The 25057-nt window shown below is 29.2% G+C and overlaps 1 protein-coding gene and 1 pseudogene across 2 annotated transcripts; both read right to left on the bottom strand.

Moving 5' to 3' along the window:
* Positions 1-6175: 6175 nt before the first annotated feature.
* On the bottom strand, positions 6176-8696 carry LOC121224208 (probable carboxylesterase 18). Its single transcript, XM_041107051.1, has one exon. The coding sequence runs from the start codon at positions 7398-7400 to the stop codon at positions 6384-6386; it is 1017 nt and encodes a 338-aa protein (XP_040962985.1). The 5' UTR covers positions 7401-8696; the 3' UTR covers positions 6176-6383.
* A 10507-nt stretch (positions 8697-19203) lies between these two features.
* Positions 19204-22240, bottom strand: LOC121224207 (protein ETHYLENE INSENSITIVE 3-like; annotated as a pseudogene). Its single transcript, XR_005921797.1, has 2 exons — positions 21988-22240; positions 19204-21434 (listed from the first exon to the last, which is right to left on the bottom strand). The product of XR_005921797.1 is annotated as a protein ETHYLENE INSENSITIVE 3-like (transcript).
* Positions 22241-25057: the final 2817 nt, after the last annotated feature.

Here is a 25057-nt window from a genome sequence, read left to right as displayed (position 1 = left end):
TGGTGTTATATCGATAATGATGTTAGTTGTTTATGAAAATTGAATCAAATTAAAATGTCATATATAAAATTACACAACATTAAAATTCATATGTAATATCAGACATTTAACCAATGTCCATATGTAGTTTTGGGATTTATCGATATACCATAGTAGATATTAATTAAAACATGAATATAACACATAATTAATCATGTTAAATCTTGAAATATGGCATACATGTGACACATCATGATTAACATATTTATATTAATTTAATTTAATTTCATATTAATAATAAAATTACATTAGAAATAACATGAATGAAAACAATATTCTTTGACAATTTTATTGTTAAAATATGCTTTAAGTCATTGTATTCTTCGTAAATTTAAAATTTAGTCCCTTATTTTTCAGATTTTATAATTTAAGTCTAACTGTTAAAATTATTTTGTTAGATTCAAGCTCATTACAATAATGAGTAATTTTTTTATTTCAAAATGTCACATTAACAATTGACCTTAAATTTTGAAATTTAAAAAGTAAAGAGATTAAATTCTTAAAAATAAAAGTACAAAAACTAAATTCTAAATTTATGAAATTGATAGTGACTTATGGCATATTTTAACTTTTTTTTTAAATTCAAAGTTATAAGAGAATTCAAAAAATAAAAGAAATGTAAATAGAAATTAAAAATGATCCATACACTTTAAAATCAATATTAAATTGAATTATAGCCTAAAAATAGCTTTAACTCCATAAAAAACAAATATTTACCTAAAAGGCCCATTTATTATAAGGACTTGATTAAATTAATCCATCTACTATTAAATGGATTAATTTAGTCCTTGTACTACTAAAAAGGAATAAAATAAAGTCAAATTGGAATGAAGTTAACGTTTTCTGTTTGAAAATTATTTTTTACTGTTTAACAGAGTTAATATGTTTAAAGTTTTTATGGTTATGTAGATGTTAAATCTATTACAATTTAAACTTATTCGATTGTTTTTTAATAGTATAGGGATTAAATTAATCATTTAATAATAGAGGGACTAATTTAATCTAATTCCTGTAATATAGGGACCTCCTATTCACTTTAACATTTTTTAATCTATACTCTTTTATAATTTGTTTTCCTTTAGTCCGGAGCTAAATTGGGTTGAATCTCATTTCATAAGTAAGTTCCTTCAACCTCTCTAGCCTTGCCCCCTCCTCAAGCTTTTGAAAATATGCATTTGTCTCCTGAAATTTATTTTAAAATATTAATTAAATCCTTCAAGAATTTAAAAGTTTCTCATTAAACCTTCTACAATTTTTAAAACTTTGAATTAAACCCTTCAAATTTTTATAATTTCCATTAAGCCTCCAATTTGTTTTGAAAGTTTTACTAAAACTTTTGCAAATTACCATTAAATCTAAAAAGATAAAATAGATTAAAAAAATTTAATGTCAAAATCCATGACTGTATTAAATTTAAAAACATAGGTAAGAAATATCAAATTCACTGTGACTCGAACCCAGGTGAACTCCGCCTATTCTCGTATGGTTGTTATAAATTTGCAACATAATTTCTAACAAAACAATTAAAAAGATAAACGTGTTAAAACTTTTAAGTCTATACACATTTTGTGGCCACATGTGTCCTTATTTTTCTTACACTACATGTTGGAAAAACATGTTAAACAATACAAAAGAAAAAGTAGAGAAGGTGTAAAAGTATTTTAATCCGAAATTAATGATGGGATTTACATTTGGACCTTCCTTAATTGCTGCCCCTTTTGCAGGCTAACCATTTTTATGAATGAAAATTTCAAACCTAAACGAGTCATGCCCCACTGCCAACCCACACCCCACTTTCCTAGACTCCGGCTACGTTGGCTCAAAGTAGGATGTTTTAATCTTCTCTTTCAAAGGATTCATAAATCGAATAAGTTAGGTTAAAGATCATTTTTAAAAAAAAAAAAAGATTAGGTTATATGAGCTGGTTGATTCTAGATGAAGAGTTATTTTTTCAAACTATACATGAGTTAAGTTAATTTAAGTCTATCACATAGATCTACATTAGACTTATTCATAAGTCGGGTCAACTTGAAAAATTGTAGGGTTTGGACAAAAAGAAAAGGCTGAAAAATGGGCTTGGGTAAAAAAATAAGATCTATTTAAGAATAGGCTGAGCCTCGAGTAAGTTTTTTAGCCATTGGGCCCAACCTAACCCGAATTAGCAAAAAAAATTATTATTATTTTTTTGTTTTCTCACTGTTTTGCTACAATTTCACTATTATGTTATTATTGTTTGAATATTGTATATTTCTTATTTTATTGTTAATTTTGTTACTATTTTAAAGGCATTTGCTTGTTACGTTACACTTATGTTAGCGTTATTTAAGTATAAATATCTTTTAATTTCTTTTCAATTTGTTGATAAATATTTATTTTAATGTTTTTAGTATTTTTGATGCATTATATTTAAAAATATATATAAAAAATTAATCCAGCTGGGCCGGGTCAAACTCGGGTTTTGACATTTTTATTTGGACTGAGCTTGGATAAAATTTTAGGTCCATTGGTCAATCTGGACTTGGACCTAACTAACAGACCTACAATTTTGACAAGGTCCGATTAGAACTGGCCTGACTCGACCAATGAATGGGCCTAAATCCAGATTTACTAAATTGATTTGGATTCACTGGATCAATATGACCAATTCAAAATTATCGAATTGGAATATGATCCGACCTTTGGACAAGTTTATAGCCTCAAGTAATAATAAAATGCCTAATACTAAAAGACAATGTTTCATCATCATTAGTCAACCTCTAACTAACTACTTAAAGCTATTATTTTCTACCCAATAAAACATAATTTAGTGACAAGGAGAAGTAAAGAAGCCTTTGAAATTGTCTCAGGATAATTTTTTTTATAAATAATTCATTAATCTCATTTTTTTTCTTTCCATATCATCATAATGGGTATCACTAATTCTCAACTTGCAAATTCCGCCCGATAAAATTATTATCACTCATCAGTTACATACTATGTAACTCTATCACATTAAGTCAAATTGTTGAACTAATAAGAGACTTACATTGTATGACATGAGTGACGTCCCCCTCAACTAAGAGAAGACACGTAGCCTACAAACGATTCCTTTACATACCTCCTCAAAGTCAATGAGGACAATGACAACAACCACACCTACCAATCTCTTACTCCTTCCTCTCTTTAGAACACCTCTTGTCCCTTTGAATGAACTGTCTCTCCAACCTTTTACGTCTCTTTGTCATCAACATCATTAAATCACTCATTTTTCATATATATATATTTTTTTGTACCAACGTAAGAGTAAAATTTTCCATTAAAGAAAAAGGGGGCAAAGGTATAGCCAAACATCAAAGCAAGCTATAGCTGAAAACTCAAGCTCACAAGGCTTCATTAACTTAGCATCGCCAGCTATTAGCCAAAGAATCAATTGAGCTAAATATGAAAAAGTTAGCCCATTTTCAGCTAAGTAATCTTGTCCCAAATGCCCATTTAAATTTGGGCTGATGTTAACAAGCTAACTCAACCACCTCCAATGACTAATAAATAATATTTTAAAGAGTTTACAAGTATATTGTTTCATTAATTAGAATTAGAATTAATTTAATACAAAGCATGACGGTTTAAAAATTAGAATACATCTTGACAGAGTTTACATATGATGGAACTTAAATTCAAAATAATTTGAAAAAGAATACATGTATAACATTTATATATAATGAGCTTAAAACTAAACCATTAAAATCCCAAAACCTCAACCTTATCGATATACCAGAACATCATTAATATAATTAATAAATAACAAAAGATTTGGTACCACATTGAGATATTATTCATCAATGATTAAATTTATGAATTATATGATGGTGAGATGTTAAATAGGTGTTAATGAGTTAAGCTCAACCCACTCAAATGATTCACTTTTTTTTTTATTATTTATAATATTTCATTTTGGGTTTCATAAATAAAAATATGACATTGAAAAAACTTCACTCTTGTTTAAATTTAGTTAGAATCTAATATAATTGTAGAATATTAAAAAGGTTTACAAAAAAAATGTCATTTTAGCCATTTATTTATTTATTTTTGTCTCTTTTAGCCCTTGAACTTACACTGTTTGTCAAATCACCTCAAAATGAATGGAAAATATGTTAACTTTGTTGACGTGGCATATATGTGAATTGTCACGTGAATGTTACATTAGCAATTAATTAATTTTTAAAATTTTTAAAATTTTAAAAAATTTTAAAAATTAATTAATTTATGATGTGGCATGCACGTGGATACCACATCAACAAAATTAACAAAAGTTAATTTTTCCAGGTCGAATTAATAAATAATAGAAGTTCAATAAGACGAAAAATCAATAAAAAAACTAAGATAAATTTTCTTTTTAGTGATAAAAGCTAAGATAACTTTTATATAAAATTGAAAGACAAAAAAAAATAATTATAGCTATTAAGAAGTCACCAAAAATACAAATGGATCACAATTATAATACAAACAATTACCACACAAACTAAGTGCAAACATTTAATTTGCAAAAAATTCAAGATTTTCTTACTTTAAAATGGTATTTTTTTATTACTTTATTCATTTTCCTTAATTATTATATCAATAAAACTTTTTGATGAAAAATAAATATTTTTCATACAAGTTCAAAATCACACACTTACACACTATATTATTACACAGATGAACTTATAGATTGAACTTTAATCTTGAGCATGAATCACTTCAGCAAATGGGTAAAAATAAATATGCAATTATAACTTTGTATCATATATCATAAAGATAAATATCAAAATTTTATATATATTTTTATTTAATATGCAATTTGGTACATGAACTTTGGTTTTGTGTAATTATACACATTAAAATTTGATTTTGGATCAAATGTATACATGAAACTTTGATTTTGATACGATTGTACATATTTAAATAAATGAATACACCAATTTATTTTTATATTAGATAAGTATAATTATTTTTTTTGTAATATGTAAATATAAAATGGTATTATATCGATAATAATATTAGTTGTTTATGAAAATTGAATCAAATTAAAATATCATGTAAAATTACACAGTATCAAAATTCACATATAATATTCTAAATTTAACCAAAGTCCATATTTTTTAGATTTATCCATATACCATATTGGATATTAATTAAAACATGAATATAGTACATAATTAATCATACTAAATCTTCAAATATCACATACATGTGACATATCATGATTAATATATTTATATTAATTTCATATTACATAATAAAATTACATTAGAAATAACATGAATGAAAGTAATGTTCTTTGACAATTTTTTTTTAAATATGCCTTAAGTCTTTGTATTATTTACAAATTTAAAATTTAGTCTCTTACTTTTCAGATTTCATAATTCATGTTTAACTATTAACACTATTAAGATTCAAGCTCATTACAATATCAATTTTTAAGTTACATGACTACCAAATGAATATTTTTTTTTATTCCAAAATGTCACACTAACAATTGGACCTGAATTTTGAAATTTAAAAAGTAAAGAGACTAAATTCTTAAAAATAAAAGTATAAAAACTAAATTCTAAATTTATGAAGACTACAGTGACTTATGGTATATTTTAACCCTTTTTCTAATTCAAAGTTATAAGAGAATTCAAAAAATGAAAGCAGTGTAAATAGAAATTAAAAATGATCCATACACTTTAAAATCAATATTAAATTGAATTTTAGCCTAAAAATAGCTTTAACTCCATAAAAAACAAATATTTACTTAAAAGGCTAATTTATTATAGGGACTCGATTAAATTAGCCCATCTACTATTAAATGGATTGAATTAACCCGTGTACTACTAAAAAAGAATCAAATAAAGTCAAATTGGAATAGAGTTAATATTTTCTGTTTGAAAATCATTTTTTATTGTTTAACAGAGTTAATATATTTAAAGTTTTTATGGTTATGTAAATGTTAACTCTGTTATAATTTGGACTTATTTGATTGTTTTTTAATAGTATAGGGACTAATTAGTCTATTTAATAATAGAGGGACTAATTTGATCTAATTCCTATAATATAGGGACCTCCTATTCACTTTAACATTTTTTAATCCATACTCTTTTATAATTTGTTTTCCTTTAGTCTGGAGCCAAATTGGTTTTCCTTTAATAGTATATGTCTGAAATGTTGTGTTAATACAAGGACAAGAAGTGCAAATACAAACCATAACAGTATGCGTCTAGTGAAAACTCGAGACTTATTTTGCTTTAATAGTTTTACCCTATGTGAGGAGACATTTATGAAGCAGTGCAGGTACAGCATACATAGATTTTGCGATGGCTATCCGGAAAAAAACAAGAGAAGAGCTATTGATCCAATTGCTTCAGCACGAAGTTCTTGATCTCAGCCATTAGCAAGGATGTGTCAGGCAGCTGGGGGAACGCATAAAAGCCATGAAACGCATTCGGGTACTCAATCTTGTAAACATGTTTTCCAGATTTATTCAATCCCTCAACATATTTTCTCTGCCAATCTTGTAGAGGATCAAAACCACCTATAAAAACAAGGGTTGGTGGAAATGGTAAATCTGAGATATCAACAGAATTTGGGCCAAATACATTAACAACATGATGATCCCGATTGTAGCCGTGCGGCAAGAAAGCCTTCCACATCCAATCAGTGCGCTTCACAGAGATTAATGGAGCCCCAACAAGTTTGAGCTCCGATTCTGTTCTTTCCTCTCCACCAAAAAAAGGTTGTAACGCTATAACTCCATGAAGCTTCAATAGGGAAAATTGATGCTGGCAAGCCTTGAGGGCCACATGATGCGCCAGGTTGCCACCTGCACTGTCTCCGGCAATAAAAAAAGCCTTCTTGCTACTGGTATCGGTATTACCAAAAGCAGAAAAGCCTTCAAAATCAGGGTTATCAATGAATTTTAAAACGTCAAAACCATCTTCGTACTGTGACGGATATCGGTGCTCAGGCGACAGACGGTAGCTGACGGAAACAACTACAGCAGGAATTTCACGCGCAAGTCGCTTGCATAAGTCATCGTAGCTCATTGAATTGGCCGCCATATACGCAAAGCCTCCACCATGGAAGTAGACTATAATGGGAATGGACATTTTGCCAGCGGTGGTAGTGTTGCTGTATAGGCGGAACCAAAGTTTGCGGGTGGTGTCAACCACGACGTCGGAAGACACAACGCCATTATCAGGTTTTCTTGATGGAGAGGCTTTAGGGTCGAAAAGATTCATGAGACGTCGATTTACTGCGTTGCCATCGTAGCGGCTAAAAGCATCCACAGACATAGAATGAGCAGCAATGAGAAGTCTGATCCCCAATGGAAGTTTTGGCCAATTCTTCTTCGTGCTAGACATTTTTATTTGAAATTATGAAACAATAATTACAAGATTGAAGCTACTTAAGGTGAGAGAAGTATGAGGAATTTAAATGAGTGAAAGAAACATCCGAGCCACCACAAAAAATAGATAATAATAATCAATAAAATAGACATTAATTAGGCGGATAGACCAACATATATAAATTTGAAAATAACTAGGTTACTAGGAGAAAGTCCATGCTCGTAAACTAATTTCTTTACATTTAATTTTGAAGCAAAAAATTTCAAATTTATTATGTGTACAATGATAAAATACATTATACTTGAAGATAAAATTTCAAATATTAAAAATAATATTATTAAGAAATTTGAATATAAATTATAAAATAAAAATAAAAAAGCCCATAAATCTGAAGGTTAAAAAATGGTTTGCAGATTTTTCTTTTCGCCTGAAATCAATTCATTAATATTTCGATAGAAACTTAACAAACACCTGTCCAGACAGTGAAACAACACCTAGCTAATGAAGAGATAACAGAAAATATCTCAATTAGCTAGATCCAACCAGACATACTATCCTTGCTAAAAATATTAACAAAAGAAGATGGATGGGAATTAATCCGGTCACCAAGCAACATCTTCTTTTTAGATTGTCTTGCAATCTAGTCCACTCCTCTGTTAGCTTCACTTCTTTTTAGGCCTTCCACCATTGCAATAGCTTCATCCTGAATTGGAGAATCAACTTCCCTAAAACCATCATACCCAGCAATAACCTTTACTTGATCATCCCTAACAACCACCCCAATTCCAGCCCCTTCATTTAGTCCCGGGCCCCATCACAATTAATCTTCATCACCCTGGCTTAAAGCTTTTCCCATCTCTAGATCTTCTTTATCAGAACCCTACAATCAAAAGAGGTAACACCTTTACTATTAATTCTCCAGTTAAGGACAACCCCAAACTAGACTTGTAATTCAGTCCATTCACACAAAAGAAACGTATGTTCCACAGCCTCAATTTCTTCATTACGAATTCTAAAAAGAGGAAAAAACATTTATTTTCTTCTTCCATAAGTTTTCCGTAGTAGCCAAATATTATTACAAGCTTTCCAAAGGAAAACACTGATCTGTTTGGAGCCGAAAGACTCATAGCCATTTTCATAACTCTCTATCAACCCATCTTGAAGAAGCATTCCCGAAACCCCTATTATCGTTATCTTCCTTTAAACAATGATAACCCTCTTTAACAGAAAATGTCCCACTTGATTCACCTGGCCAAATCAACCTATTCCTTTCGCCTCCTCTATGAAACGGGTACGACACGAGGATACGATAATTTTTAGAAAATGAGGATAGGAATACGTTAAGATACGGCGATAAAAACATATTTTTAATATATATTATGTTAAAATATTTTTTTAAAGAATGCTGGACTTTTTATTAAAACAGAACAAAATAAAACCCAATTACAACATGTCTATCAAATTGGGCCTAGATACACCTACCTTCAGACCGGCAACAAAACGGAGAACAGGTCTAGAAGCCAACAACACTTCAGCCAATTAAAATAAAGAATTAATTCTCCTGAAAAGCAACAACAGTAGTTAAGTTCCCTTGGTAACAAATGTTTCCTTTTCCATTTGCCTTCATCCCTTTCATCTCCTACCTCAGTCATGTTTCCAGATTCTTCCCTTTCCAACCTCCCCACGATGATTCAGAAGAAGAAAACAGAAAGCCTCTCATCTTTGATCCTTAACCACTTCATCTCTGGTAAAATCCTTTTATCCCACTAAAATTTTTCCTTCTTTTTCTATTTTTTTTTATTTTACAAATATGGAAAAAGGTAATTAAAAAGTTTTCACAAGCCATTGTCGCCACTCCACCATACGTTGATGTCTCTGAAAACATAAAAATATATAAACTTTTTCATGTCTTTCTTAAGTCAAATTCATGTAGTTTCGATATAATTCCTATCGAAAAATATAATATAATTATAAAATAATTAAATTTTACTTAAATTATTAATATATTTAATTTTAATTAATTTTATTTTCATAAATTTTGATTTATTTTTTATAGATTTACACAAAAGGTGAAAATTAACTCGGCAAATATTACTAGAAGCACAAAATCGAAAAGTGATTTTTGAAGTATTGAGGCGAATAAAATTTTCAACCTAAGACAAGACTGATCCAACCAAGCAAATGGGCTACCCAAAACTGTCCAACATGTTGACCCAATCAGCTTAATAGCTGATTATTTGACTTGCAAATCAGCTTTTGAAATTTTCTTGAAATTGCATTTAAACCCCTACACTTATTAAGCTTTTGTATATTTACCCCTAATTAAATTTAGCAAGTTTGGAACATTCAAACTTGCCACGTGTGGTCAGCCAATGGGGTATATGACTACTGATTTTTTGCTTTTTTTTAGTAGCCAATCCCACCTATAAATACCCCTTCCACCTATTCACTTAACACACCTCTTATCTCACACATCTCTTTCTCTTTCACTTTCTTTTCTCTCATTTATTTCCCATTTTTCCCTTCCATTTCTCTTGTTGATTTCTCTCTTGGAAAAGAGCCATTCATCCACCTTGGGCAACAGTATTTCAATTGTAAGACCCAAGGTTTGCCCGGGGCCCAATAAAATCACAGCTCAAATAACAAAACTCAACTAAAACTCAAAATACCCCAGCCCAAATATAACCCAAAATAAAAAATAAAAAAAATAAAAAAATGAAGAAAAAGAAAAAAACCTTACCTCTTCACCTTATGTGCCGCCCTAAGCGCCGCCCTAGTCCTCTTTTATCTACCACCTGTAAAAAGAAAAGATAGTAAATAATAAAAAAAAATGTTGTAACGAGGCTATAAAAGCCATCATAAAACCAAATGTAAAGGAGAATGAGGGATAAAAAAAAACATTGTATTTTCACATAGAGATCAAAAATCCAAAGCAAAAAAAGGTTGATTTTAATTTCTTGTATTCCCTTTGTTCATTTTTCATTTTTGTTATTTTATTTTATTTTCTTTATTTTATATATATACATACATAATTTAATTGAATTACTTATTTGAATTCCCTTGCAAATATGTTTATATTTTTCCCTTTAAATCTATTTATGTATACCATTTATTCCCCAATTTTAAATTATACTTTGTTTATTTCAAACACTTGCCTATATTACTATTTTTTTTATATACAATGTTTATATTAAGTTTTATGCTTTATGCATCTTGTTAATTGTTAGTAAGTAAATCTTGTTTCAAATTATTTTGTAATTATTGATTTATATTATATAGTATGTCATTCTTATATTCTTTTGTATATTCTTATATGGTTGCATTTATATAATTCATCTATGTTACAACTTGTTAATATGTACATTATTCGTTTTAAAATTTTATATAGGTACACATTACTATTGCTATGCAATAATATATATTATATACATATATACATTTTTTGAATCTTGGTTTTTAAATTATTTTGCATAACACTAACTTTAAATTTCCTCTTATAATACTTATTTTGAAGCTCATTTATATGTTAAACTTTATATACTTTATGTATTATTTATTTTTATTTTTTATTTATTTTACGATCTATTGTAAATTTTTTGCATGTATTATCTGTTTATGTGTGTGTATATATATATTTTAGCTACTTTTAAATTGTTCATTCCAAGTTTATTTGTTTTAACATTTTTTATTACCTTTTAAAATATTTTTCTTAAAATAAATTTTTATTTAACCATTAGTTAGAAACGTTAAATAGTGTATTATCATTGGGCATGTTTCAATTTTCGTGTTTGTACTTTTCAAAAAATTGTATAATATATTATTGATATATGTTTTCCATATTTGTCACTTTGTTTTGCATCCACATGTATTATATTATGATTGAGATTGCCAACCTATTTGCTTGAAATCAACCTATTTGCCTGAAATTATTCATTTCATTTTCTTTGCTTCAAATGAATCGAATAAATACGTTGCAAGTTTGTTTCCATAATCATTCCCTTTTAAAAAAAATAAAAAAAATAAAATTTCAAAGCGAGGTAATATTTCGTGTTTGGTAATTCGAGAAATTGTGCCCTAACGTGTTGGGTTTCGATTTTCTGTTTGACCAAATAAATATTCTCTCGAGATTTCGTCCATGTTTTTTTCAAATTAAAAATAAGGCAATATTTCGAATTTAGGAAATTCAAGAAAATAGTACCCTAACTTATTAGGTTTCAATTTTTCTTGTTTAGCCTAAATAACTAAATATCCTTTTGAAATTTCAAAAGCATGAGTTTTGGAAATTATAAAATGATCTTGTATCGAGGATTTGAAATGTTGTGTTCTATCGTGCTGGGTTGTGCTTTTTCATTTGTTCAAAACAATCGAAGATCCCTTTGGAATTTCACTCACGTTTTCTAAAAACTCTTTAAAATGAAAGAAATGTTCGATGTTTGGCAATTCGGGGAATAGTGCCCTATCGTGTTGGGTTGCAATCTCCCGTTTGTTCAAAATAATCGAATGTCTCTTCGGAATTTCACTCATATCTTCCAAGATGAGGCAATGGTCAATATTTGGAAATTCGAGGAATCGTGCCCTACTGAGCTGGGTATCGATTTTTTGTTGGACCAAATAGTTGGGCATCCTTTTGTTATTTTCGAATTATAAATTTTCGAACGTCGAAACAAGAAGATTTTTGGCAAAAGACTCGGGTTATTCAAATGTTATTAACAAGAACCACATTTCAAAAACATTTTTAATTTTAGACAAAAGGACAGTATTTAATCGATTTGGTACCAATTTTGGGCGTAATGAGGGTGCTAATCCTTCCTCATACGTAATTGACTCCCGAGCCTATTTTCTCATATTTTCGTAGACCAAAATCATTGTTTTAGTAAACCAAAATGTCTTATTAAAACAACCCAAATTTCTAGGTGATCCGATCACACCTAAACAAGAAAAGATTGGTGGCGACTCCATTTTCGCTTTCCAAAAAGTCGATCCATCATTTTTAAATCGAAAAAAATGGTTTCGACACCAGTGTTTATAGAAGCCTTGGTTCAACAAGAATGAGTGGAGAATGAGGAGTAAAACAAACTAGTCAAGCTTCAAAGAAACACTGGATTTGATTCTAGTTTCCTACCCTTTAATTTTTATTGTTGTTGTTATGAACATGCCTTTGAATATTTGTTACGTTGTTATTCTAAATTTAATTCATGTTAGGTTGATTACATTTCGTCTACTTAAGTTATTAAAATCTTATTGTGTTGTTATAGGTCTTAGTAAATTGTTTGATTAAGTAAAATCATGATTATGTTATACTTCCATTATAATTGTAAGGTAACTAATGAATTAAATATTAATCGTGTTGAAATTGTAATTAACTGACGCAATACTTAATCAGTGCATGTTAATCTTCTAAGGTAGCTAAGGGTTAAATTAGCAACGATATTAATGGTAAATTAGTCTTGCATAACTTGCAAGATTATTGTGATTAAACTGTTTCAATGTAGGAATATATTGTCACCACACTTAATCTTTTACTTGCTTATTTAAATTGATTAATTGTTTGAATTGGCATAATGATATGCTCAAGAGATTAATTAATTTAGTAAGTCTGTATGTGCTATAGTTAACAAGTTATCAAGTTGCCGTAAATTTATTCGTAACAACATGAACATTGTTTTAGTAATATTAAGTTAAGAAATGTAATTAATTTAACACAATTATGTCATCTTGATTAAAACCATCTTTTGAAATTGTGCATTGAAATTTTTATTTTTTTTATTACTTAGGTAAATTTCAGTTTCTAATCACGTCCTCAAAATCAAAATATTTTTAATAACCAAAGTGTTTGAATTTCTTTTCATAAATAATTTTTCTTTAACAGTCCCTGTGAGTATGATAACTCGACATTTACTTGTCACTTTATTACTTGTTGCGATTGTGTACACTTACACATTTCCATCGTTTCAAGTTTTTTGCGCCATTGCTGGGGACTATTTTTAAAAGTCATTATTTGTGAAATTGTTAATTTTGCATTTTGGTTTATTTTTCTATTCGATTTTAACTTAGTCAATTTTTTTGTGTTTATTTCAGGTGTTTATGAGTATTGATCGAATTATTGATTTACTCATCGTAGATCCTGAGAGTTAAAGAATTTTTCGACAAAGAAGAAGACAAGTAGCTCAAAGAAAGACCGAAGAGATGAACTTTGAAAATCTAAATCAAGGAAACGAAGGAAACCCTGCTCAAAATCCTATCCTTATTCCTGATGATAGAAATAGATCTCTAAGACAGTATGCCGTGCCATTTTTTATTATTTTAATTTGGTTACTAGGAGACTCAAAATCGAGGCACAACAGTTCGAGTTGAAGCCAGTCATGTTCCAGATGCTTCAGACAGGAGGCCAATTCAGTGGAATGCTTACCGAAGATCCTCACATTCACTTAATACTATTTATGGAGGTAAGCGATTCTTTAAAATAAGCCCGTCATTGTTTAATTAAATTTATTTTTATCTATAATTTTATATTTTATATTATTTTTGCATATATTAAAAATATTATGTTAAATTCAAGTTCATTACAACGTCATTTTTAATTACATAACTCCTAAGTGAGTATTTTTTATTTAAAAATGTGACATCAACAAAATTATCAAAAAAAAATTTAACGATGTCAACAATTGGACTTGATTTTTAAATTTGAAAAGTAAAGGAGCTAAATTCTTAAAAATAAAAGTACAAAGAGTAAATTGCAAACCTGTGAAGTGTACATAGACGTATGACATATTTTAACCTTTATACTACAAAACATTTATTATTAATATATTTATAATTGTAATATTAATATGTGAATATTTTGAATATTAATATTGAAATATTATTTAAATTATTATTTTTAAAATTTATTATTAAAATAATATTAAAATATTAAAATAATAAATTGTATTTATTATATTAATAATTTATTATATGACTAAATATAAATAATTAAATATGTATATTTAATAATATTGAAAAATATGATATTTTAATAATTTTAAATATTTTTAAAAATAAAAAAATTTATTATCAATATAATAATATTAAGCTTGATTTAAGTTAATTTTTATATAAAAATAAAATTATATATAGAGGAGCTCTTTTCCGAAAAATGGCTTACGCTAAGTAATTTTACAGGAAACATGACTTATTTTACATAAGAAAATGCAGAAAATATTTTTCGTAAAATAATTTACATGTAAACAAACGAACCCTAAGTTCCTTCAACCTCTCTAACATTGTCTCCCTCCGTTAAGTTTTTGAAAATTTGCATTTGTCTCTTGAAATTTATTTGAAAATTTTAATTAAATCCTTCAAGAATTTAAAAAATTCTCATTAAACCTTCTATAAATTTTAAAACTTTGAATTAAACCCTTCAAATTTTTGTAATTTCCATTAAGCCTCCAATTTGTTTTTGAAAGTTTTACTAAAAGTTCTGCAAATTCTCATTGAATCTAAAAAAAATAAAATAGATTAAAAAAAAATTAATGTCAAAATCCATCACTATATTAAATTTAAAAAAATAGGTAAGAAATATCAAATTCACTGTGGCTCGAACCCAGGTGAACTCCGCCTATTCTCTTATGGTTGTTATAAATTTGCAGGATAATTTTTAACGAAACAGTTAAAAAAATGAACGTCTTAAAACTTTAAGTCTGTATACATTTTGTAGCCACATGTCTCTTTATTTTTCTTACACTACATGTTGGAAAAACATGTTAAACAATACAATAGAAATAGAAGTAGACAAGGTGTACAAGTATTTTAATCCGAAATTAATATTAGGTTATATGAGCTGGTTGATTCTAGATGAAGGGTTATTTTTTCAAACTTTGACATGAGCTAAGTTAATTTAAGAGTGGGTTTGGATAGGCGATGCGTTTATTTGCGAATAGTGTAAAAACGATGATGACTGTGAGATTAGATACTATAATAATGTTATAGAGTGAGACAAAAAGTAAACTAAACGAACTGCACCATACCCCACCGTCCACCCAAACCCACCCTAAGTCTATCAGATTGATGTAGATTAGATCTGTTCATGAGTCTGAGTTAGTTCGAAAAGTGGGAGGGTTTAAACAAAAATATAGGTCTGAAAAATGAGCTTGAGCAAAAAAGAAAAACAGAAAAAAGAAAAAAAAGGCCTATTTAGAAATGGGTTGAGCTTTGGATAAGTTTTTTTACCCTCAAGCCCAACTCGAATTAGCCAAAAAAAATTATTTTTTTGTTGTTGTTTTCTCGCTATTTTACTACCATTTCACTATTATATTACTATTACTTTATTGTTATTGTTTGAATATTGTATAACTCTTGTTTTATTGTTAATTTTGTTATTATTTTAAAAGAATTTGCTTGTTCAGTTACACATATGTTAATGTTATTTAAATATAAATATTTTTTAATTTATTTTTAAATTGTTGAGAAACATTTATCTTAATGTTTTTTAGTATTTTTGATGTATTATGTTTAAAAAAATAGAAAAAGTAATATAAAAAATTAATTCAGTTGGGCCAAGTCAAGCTCAAGTTTTAGCATTTTTATCCAGGCTCGGATTAGACAAAATTTTAGGTCCATTTTCCGAGCCAGATCGAACCCGAACCTACAATTTTGACAAGGCCCAATTAGAACCCAACCTGACTCGGCCCATGAATAGGCCTAAATTCAGACTTGCTAAATTGATCTGGATTCACTGAATCAATAAACTCAACTCAAAATTATTAAATTAGAATATTATCCAAACTTTAGACAAGTCTATAACCTCAAGCAATAACAAAAATGCTTAATACTAAAATACAATGTTTCATCATCATTAGTCAACCTCTAACTAAATGCTTAAAGCTACTATTTTCAACTCAATAAAACATAATTTAGTGATAAGAAAAAACAGAAAAACCTTTGAAATTGTATCAAGATAATTTTTTTTACAAATAATTTATTAATCTCATTTTTTTTTCATATCATCATAATGGACGTCACTAATTGTCAACTTGTAAGTTCCACCCGATAAGATTATTATCACTCATCAGTTACATACTATGTAACTCCATCACATTAAGTTAGATTGTTGAACTAATAAGAGACTTATGTTGTATGACATGAGTGACGTCCCCTCCCCCTCCCTAACTAGGAGAAGACACGTAGCCTACAAACAATTCCTTCACAAACCTCCCCAAAGTCAATGAGTATAATGACAACAACCACACCTGCCAATCCCTTACTCCTTTCTCTCTTTAGAACACCACTTGTAGCTCTTGTCCCTTTAAATGAACCGTCTCTCTAATCTCTTATATCTCCTTGTCATCAACATTGTTAAATCACTAATTAAACTTGTTTTCTTTTTTATTGTACCAACATAAGGGTAAAGTTTTCCATTAAAGAAAAAGGGGGCAAAGGTATAGCCAAACATCAAAGCAAGCTACTCAAGCTCACAAGGCTCCATTGACTTAGCATCGCCAGCTATTAGCCAAAGAATTACTTGAGCAAAACATGAAAAAGTTAGCGGGTAGACACATCAAAGTCCACATTCTGCTAAGTAATTTTGTCCCAAATGCCCATTTAAATTTGGACTGATGTTAACAAGCTAACTCAACCACATCTAATGACTAATAAATAATATTTTAAAAAGTTTATAAGTATATTTTTTATTGATTAGAATTAGAATTAATTTAATACGAAACATGACTGCTTGAAAATTAGAATATACCTTGACAGAGTTTATATATGATAAAATTTAAATTCAAAATAATCTGAAAAAGAATACACGTATAACATTTATATATAATGAGTTCAAACCTAAACCATTAAAATTTCAAAACCTCAATCTTATCGATATACCGGAACATCATTAATATAATTAATAAATAACAAAAGATTTGGTACCACATTGAGATATTATTCATCAATGATTAATTTTATGAATAATATGATGGTGAGATGTCAAATAGATGTTAATGAGTCAAGTTAAGGTCCGATTTCAAAAAACTCTAAGGTTGACTTAAAGCTCGACCAGTTAAATGATTTATTTTTTATTAAAAATAATAAAAATTGTATTTAAATTTAGTTATAAAATATAAAAATATTTTATATTTTTATTATTTCTAAATAATAAAACCAAACTGATCCAAAATTGAGCCGTGGGATTGATGTAGTAGTGAAGTAGCTCACGGAGGGTTTCATAAACACACGCCAAGCCACCTGAAACACATGAATTCTACTATAAAGTCAAGCCTAATAATATCTTTTCTGTTTGAATCCATTTCTCATCCTTTCCTTTCTCTAAATAAGTTAGGTTTGACTGATTTTTGAGTTAATTTAAAATTTAAAAATTTCTAATTATTTTATGTTTAGATATTTTAATTTTGAATTATTTTGGGTTTGATTCTTTAGAGTTTTTCTAATAATTTTTTGAATTATTTTAAATTTTTAATCGGATCGATTTTAGTTGAGTTTGTTTATTAAAATTTTCAATTTAGTCAAATTTGATTTAAGATCTTTTTACGCAAAAACAAAAGGTAAGAGACGTTATTTTGGGTTTTTATTTTATTCCGACATACTATTTCAAATCATTGTAGATTCAGATAACTTTAAATTCGAATAACCTTCAAATTAAAATTAAGCGAATTTGGATAGTTAAACTAGATTAAATCATATTGAAATTCGAGTTAATTCGGCAACTTTTATTTACTTAAAAGGTAGAGTTATATATTTATTTTTAAAAAATTATAAATTTCCTAAACTATCCTCTAATCTGCCTAAACCGTTTACTAATTACTCACTAGAAGAAAGTCATTAGACGCCACCTTCATGAATCTTTGATTTTTATATTGAAAATTGAAGGTTAAATTCTGCTATTAGTCCCTGTACTTAATGAAAATTATAGATTCAGTTCCTATAAATTTAGTCTTTGTGCATTATTTTGAGTTTTAAAATTTTAGCCCGTTAAATTCACCCAGTTTAAGTTATGTATTCTCAAAACCTGATGATACAAACATATCATCAAATGTGTAATTTTATATTAGATTTACGATTGTCATTCGTGCCAAGATTAAAATTTCAAATTTTGAAAAGTATTAGGACTTAGAATAGTCCAATTAAAGAATATGGACTAAATCTACAATTGCACGCATAGTACAAGACCGAAAATCGAATTTAACTAAACAAATTTAATTGCCCCTGCTTAAGTCAAGACTAAAATTTTAAAATTGTAGTGAGACTAAAATTGATCAATTCAAAAAGTACAAATACTAAAATTGACCAAATAAAAATAAAAAAACTACATCTATAATTTTTACAAAATACAGGGACTAATAGCAGAATTTAACCAAAAATTGAAATGTTTCCAATTCAAAGCAAGTACTTGAGTGTTATGTCTTTAATTCAGATTCAAGATTAAAATTAAAAAAAATAATAATAATAATAATAATAAAGTAAGACTAAAATGAAACAGAAGTACTTGGTTGCTTGCATTTCATTCATGACAGCTAAAGCAGATAATGTATAATAATTAAATTTATGATTTAATTGTAAGGAAAGGACAAAAACATGAAATGGGAGATGGATTTTGCACATAAAACACCATCTGCAACAATGAAATGTTTTAATACTATAAAAAAAAAATAAACTCAACAATGAAAGCAACATCACACCATAATTTAAAAAAGAAAAAGAAATAAGATGCAGTTTCCATTTTCAATCTTCCACGAAAGAGAGATGATGGTCAACTTTAAACATCATCATCATCATCCATTAACTACTGTGGGTCTAAACCTCACATGGGTATAAGCAACAAGATGCATTAACTGACAAATGAGTTTCCATTTCAATACAAACCATATGTACCCAACAAAACACTCACAATCAGATGCCTACCAAACATCATCATGGTAGTAAACTGATAAAAAAGTTTTAAGACAGAAGGTAATAAAGAAAAAACCCCATACAGACAATACATCTAACTTATTTATGAGACAGTAATATCCTATGTAAATCAGTAGCAAGATCCTACGGTGCTTTCCATGTTTTTTTTTGTGTTTTTATTGGAGCCCCATATGAAGAGCTGCTAAGCTTGCTTAAACTTCCTACAGCTACACACAAGGAAGAAAATTACAATAACCAAGTGAAAAAAAAAGGGTTTCAGCTAGTGCATATTCCGACAGGCGTTACCGTTTTACTGGAACCAGATTGAAACATCCTGCCTTGGGATGGTGTCCATCCCAACTGTTTGAAGATCTTCCTTGTAATCGAAAGTACACAAATCGAATGGAGACCCGAACATCAGCGGGAAGCTGTTGTTGTTGTTGTTGTTATGTTCGGTCTCAAACGGAGAATTCAGGCCCTTGAACCGGTCGAATTGACCTTCCCCTTGTTGAAACATCTGATGGTTATTGGGCATGCTGGAGTCCTCGAAGAAGTTTCCTTGACCACGAAAGTATTCATCCTGTGGCTGTTGGATTTTCGGGTGAAGAATATTTTGGCCTTCGGTGATTGGATTGTTACTGGGATTCATGTTTTTGTTGCCTTGAATGTTGTTATCGTAAACCGACATGAGTTCGCTGATCATTTTCTGGCCATCTTCCGGAACTCCAAGTCCTGAAAGATCAAATGATGTTGGGACGGAAGTAACCGCAGGTGCAGTTGGCTTGGATTGCGCAAATGCTTGAGGTAAAATTACAGGTTTCACCTCGTTAACATTAAAACTTGAACCACTAAACAGTGCGGAGGAGTTTCGATACGGACATGTTAATTGATGACTGTCCCTGGCAGCCCTGTCATGAAAACCTAAGCGATGTTCACTGTAGGGACATTGGAAGAACTCGCATTTGTAGATCTTATGTTCCATGATGTTTAAATCATTGCTTGGTTTCCTCTTTCGCATAAAGTCCAAATTATTGACAACTTCTCCCTTAATAGAATAAGGTGGTTGTTGGATGGCCCTCATTCGATCCACACTCAAATCAGATGAACTTAGATTCCCGGGCTTGAGCTCTTGCACATCAAAGTTTGGCTCGTTGTCTGCCCCTTCAACATCATACTCACTGCAGTCATTTATAACCAAAGATCCACTTCCTCCACCGGAGGACAAAGGTGGGCAGGACTCGGGGTAAAGCTCTCGAGCCAAGGTCTCCTCCTGGTTGATGATAGCAAGCCATGTTGCACTTTCCTTTGCAGTCATCTTGTCCTGCAAGCACTTAGACTGCCTTACAAGCTTGCGAATCTAGGCTATATCGGGAGACATGTGCTTGATTACTGCTGTGAGAACCCCAACTTTCCAAGCCTTCTTCAAGTCATGAGGTTTCTTATAAGGGGAGGGCCTTGATCTTTAGGCAATCCGAGATGTGGCCACCATTCCTCGTTACCAGTAGGCCACCACGGTGGGTGAACACCTTTCTCTAAAGGAAACCGCCTCTGAGGAGGATCACAATGCTGCATCAGTGCAGACAAAAGGGAACCGAGCGTTGTATCTTGAAGTTCTTGCAAGGTGTGTGGTGTTGGACCAATCGGGTTACACCCATCATTGTTGCCGGGAATCGAATTATCAGCCTGGTACTTGGCAATAGCGGCAGGACCATTACGATCAAACCTGACTTTATCCTTCCACCATTCCCGAAGATTGTCAGATGCCCCAGTTACCGGCTTTCCTTTCTCCGGAATAATCCCATAAACAAAACCTTGAGCCTTGCACACTTCCATCATCTTCAACATGTACTTCAATATCCCATCTTGTGCCCTCGACATCTTCTTTTTCCTCGCCTGTTCTTGAGACTGTCTCTGTTTCACAATATCGACCCCATCCTTGCTCTTGTTCTGTTCTTTAAGTCGTTTGAGACGCATTTTGTCCCTCCACATCCTTCTCTCAAGTTCATCCACATCAATCTCTTCATCACTATAATCATCTTCCACTGGTTCAGCATGCGAAGCCGCCAAAGTTGCTGTGGCCGCATCTTTTTCCCCAAAAGGAGCACTGAAGAAATCCATATCCCCACAAATTCCCATATCATCAAACATCATCATTATTCCAAGATAAGCCTGAAACTCAAGGGAATCTCTCAGTCAACCAATAAGCTTCAACTTCCCCAAAACTATGTTTTCTACTGTTACCAGTAAGTGCTGATACAAATTCAAATCACCCACAAACAAGCCTTTGTTAACCTGTAATAATAACAATAATAAATTACTTAACAAAGCCCATCTAATACAAGTCAGATCACCAGTAAACTAATTTTTTGATTAAAAATACCCCATCAGATATAATCAAGACCTCAATTTTATCAATCAAGAACAGAATTTTTAGGGTTTTTTTTATATAGTAGGGAAAAAAATCCAAAACCAGGCAATTAAAACTTCAGCTGTATCAACCAACAATCAAAAGAAAAATAAATTAACAAAATCAAGAAATCAAAAACCTCATCTTTATCAATCACGAGCACAACACAAGAAGGAAAACTATCAAAAGAAACCAAAAATAGAAATCAAAGCCTGAAATTTCATGGATCAATAATCAAAAAACAAAGAAAGTAGTGAAACAAATTCATGTGCATGTAGATAGATCCACTCAACCATATCTAAAAACAAGACTCACCAGGAAAAACCCACAGTTTGGGTTTATTCCAAAAAGCTGAAAGAAGTAAATTCAGCAACAAACAGAATAATTTCAGAGAGAGAGAGAGAGAGAGAGAGAGAGAGAGAGAGAGAATATTATCCCTTTAGTTTGTTTTATAAGTTGGAACCTTTCTACTAGTGTAGGAGAGAGAGAGAGAGAGAGAAAGAGAGAGAGAGAGAAAGAGAGAGAGAATAGAGAGGAGATGGGAAGGAGAGGGTGGTGGCTACTTATCTCCCTGCTGCTGATTGTGAAAGGAGGGATATAGGTGGAAAGAAAAAAGAGAGGAAGTGGGAGAAATTATTGAGGTTTTGTAAATTATTATATACGTTTAATTCTGCTTTTAATCCCTATACTATTTGAACTTTTAACATTTAATCTTTCTATTTTTATTTCTAAAATTTTAGTCCTTTTCTAATTTAAAAATTTTAGCTTTTTAATGTTTATCCCTTTTGGTACTTTAGTCTTCTTCTTTTTTTTTTAAAGATAATTTTACCATCCACCTTTAATTTTAGTCAAAAATGCTGTTTTTTAAAAATAAAAGCTTATTGGAGTTAACTTTTTTTTTATGAATTTTTTAAGTTTTTTAATATTTTAAAATTTTTATAATATACACGTGGACTGTCTCAAACTACTAGTTAATCATTAAATTTTAAAGGTTCAAAAAGTTTTTCATTGTTTTTAAAACTAAATTATACTCGTAGAAAAAATTTAGAATAAAAAATATTGATTTTCTTTTATGAATTACAAGAAGAGAATAAAATTCTAACAACAACACCGTTAACATAACTTCAACTTAAATCAAACATGCAAACATAAACACATTAATTATCAAGTGAGTTTAGAAAGAAGCGAAAATGGAGGAAAGCGAGCAAACGTCAGGTTTATCCAAACCTCTTGAATCTTCAGACAAAAATATACGTCTTTTCTTATAAAATATCTTAAAATATATAGAAGGGTCAAATTTTGTTTTGGTCCTTTTACTATGCTTAATTTAAGAATGTAATCCTTAAAGTTCAATTATTTAATTTCTTTACTTCAGCCTTTAGTTGGTCCAAATCAGATGCATAGGGAGCGGGGCAAACAGCGTTGCTGCCCCCCCCCCCTTCTTTGTATATATAAATTCCTTTTTAAAAAATAGATTTTTAATATTTTTACTCCTAAAATAGTGAAAAAAGTTATTTCATTCTAAAAATTTTATGATTTGATTTTTTTTATCTTAGTCCCTTCAATATAATTTTTTTGGGTTTACTCACTACTTGTCCAAGTTAACATTGGATCATTCCGATTAAAATAATATATTAATAAATTTACTTTTTAATTTTGTTAAATTAGTCTTTATTGTTTTTTTAAGAAAATATTGACTAATTTTTAATCATGTTGGAGTAACAATTCACCTGACAATTTATTTCTACTTCATTCTAATACGACATTAAATGTCTTATATGTCACGTCAATAAATAAATAAATTTTAAAATATTAAAAAAATTCATAAAAATTTAAAAAATAAAATAAAATATACATGAATTATCACGCGGATTGTCATGTTTAAAAATATAACATTTTAGTAAATATTTTTATTAAAAAATAATTGGACTCCTTTTAAAAAATCGACAGTCAAATTCAACTTTTTTAACAGGTTGAGAATAAAATTTAACTAAAATATTTAAATTGATAAAATATATATATGTTTTTTGCGTTGGGATGAATTTATCAACATTTTAATGGAAATAATTCAGGGCGTTAACTATTTAAATTAACTAATAATAATATAAAAATAAATTATTAAATTATGTTAAATTAAAGATAAAACGCTAAATTCAAAATTGAGTAAAGTAGATGGACCGATATCAGAAATTGACCAATGTGTAAGGCAGAACCTGAACAGTCTCCAATTATTTGAGGCCTTGGAGTTAGGGAGGGTACTGGTTTCACTTCATCCTATGTTATCTTCTTTTATTATTCAATGTAGGGCATTTCTTTTATTGATTAATAAATATATTATTACGAGGAAAAATATTAATAAATATATTATTTTATTATAATCATTATCTTTGTATGTATTATATGAAAATATATTATGGTATATAATACTTGTTTTTAAAGGGTTTATTTCCAATCACGGTCCCTAAGTTTGAAGGATAATTATGGCTAAATCCACATCATTGATTCTTTTAAATATTTTATTTTCAAGATTTAAGACCAATTTTAGTAAGATTAATTTAATAATTTGTTTACAAAATCTTGTAAGAAAAACCCTTAAAACTCTATATCCTATAATTTTAGACCCTAATATTTAAACCTTAAAATTATATCTATATTAAATTAAAAAGAAAAAAAACTTAATAAAAAAACTTTATCTGTAAATTCCATGGAGACTTAGTGTAAAAATAACAGTGACGGTGAGATTAGATATTGTAGCATGAGACAAAAAGTAAGCTAAACGCACCGCCCATCCGAACCCACTCTTTTGGATTGTGAGCTTACCATTTCCTGTTAGTAAAATAATAATATTGTTAAATATGGATTTGCATTTGATATGTGATGTAGGTGAAAAATAGTATAAAATATATTTATTAAAAGTAAAGGCGAAGTCAGAAATGTTTAGAGAGAGATGAGATTAAGTTATATATTTTTATAAGAGTTAAAATGTATTTCACTTTTGTATTGATTTACATATTTATAGTTTTTAAGATTAAATTAAAATTTTATTAATTTTGAAGGATCTAAAACACAATTTTTTAATTTTGGGAGGCCAAACTCCTTACCTCAGGCAAATTGAAGCTTTGGTTTAACTAGTGAAATTAAAACTTTAATTATTATGGGTTAAAGTTTAAATTAAGTGTCTTTTTATTGATTTAATATAAAAATGTAAAAAATAAAATAAAAATATTCTCGTAATGAAATAATTTATTTTATAAAAATACGAATTTTAATCATTTCACAACCGAATTGAGATTTAACTAATAGGCGACATCAATTTAATCAAATGCTTAAATAATAGTATCGATAGACAATTACGAACTTATATTATTGGAAGGCATTATTATCA

This window comes from Gossypium hirsutum, chromosome A03, assembly GCF_007990345.1.
Source record: "Gossypium hirsutum isolate 1008001.06 chromosome A03, Gossypium_hirsutum_v2.1, whole genome shotgun sequence".
Lineage (NCBI taxonomy): Eukaryota > Viridiplantae > Streptophyta > Magnoliopsida > Malvales > Malvaceae > Gossypium > Gossypium hirsutum.
The sequence above is the reverse complement of the archived record's forward strand: the minus strand, read 5'-3'. Positions and strand labels throughout refer to the sequence as shown.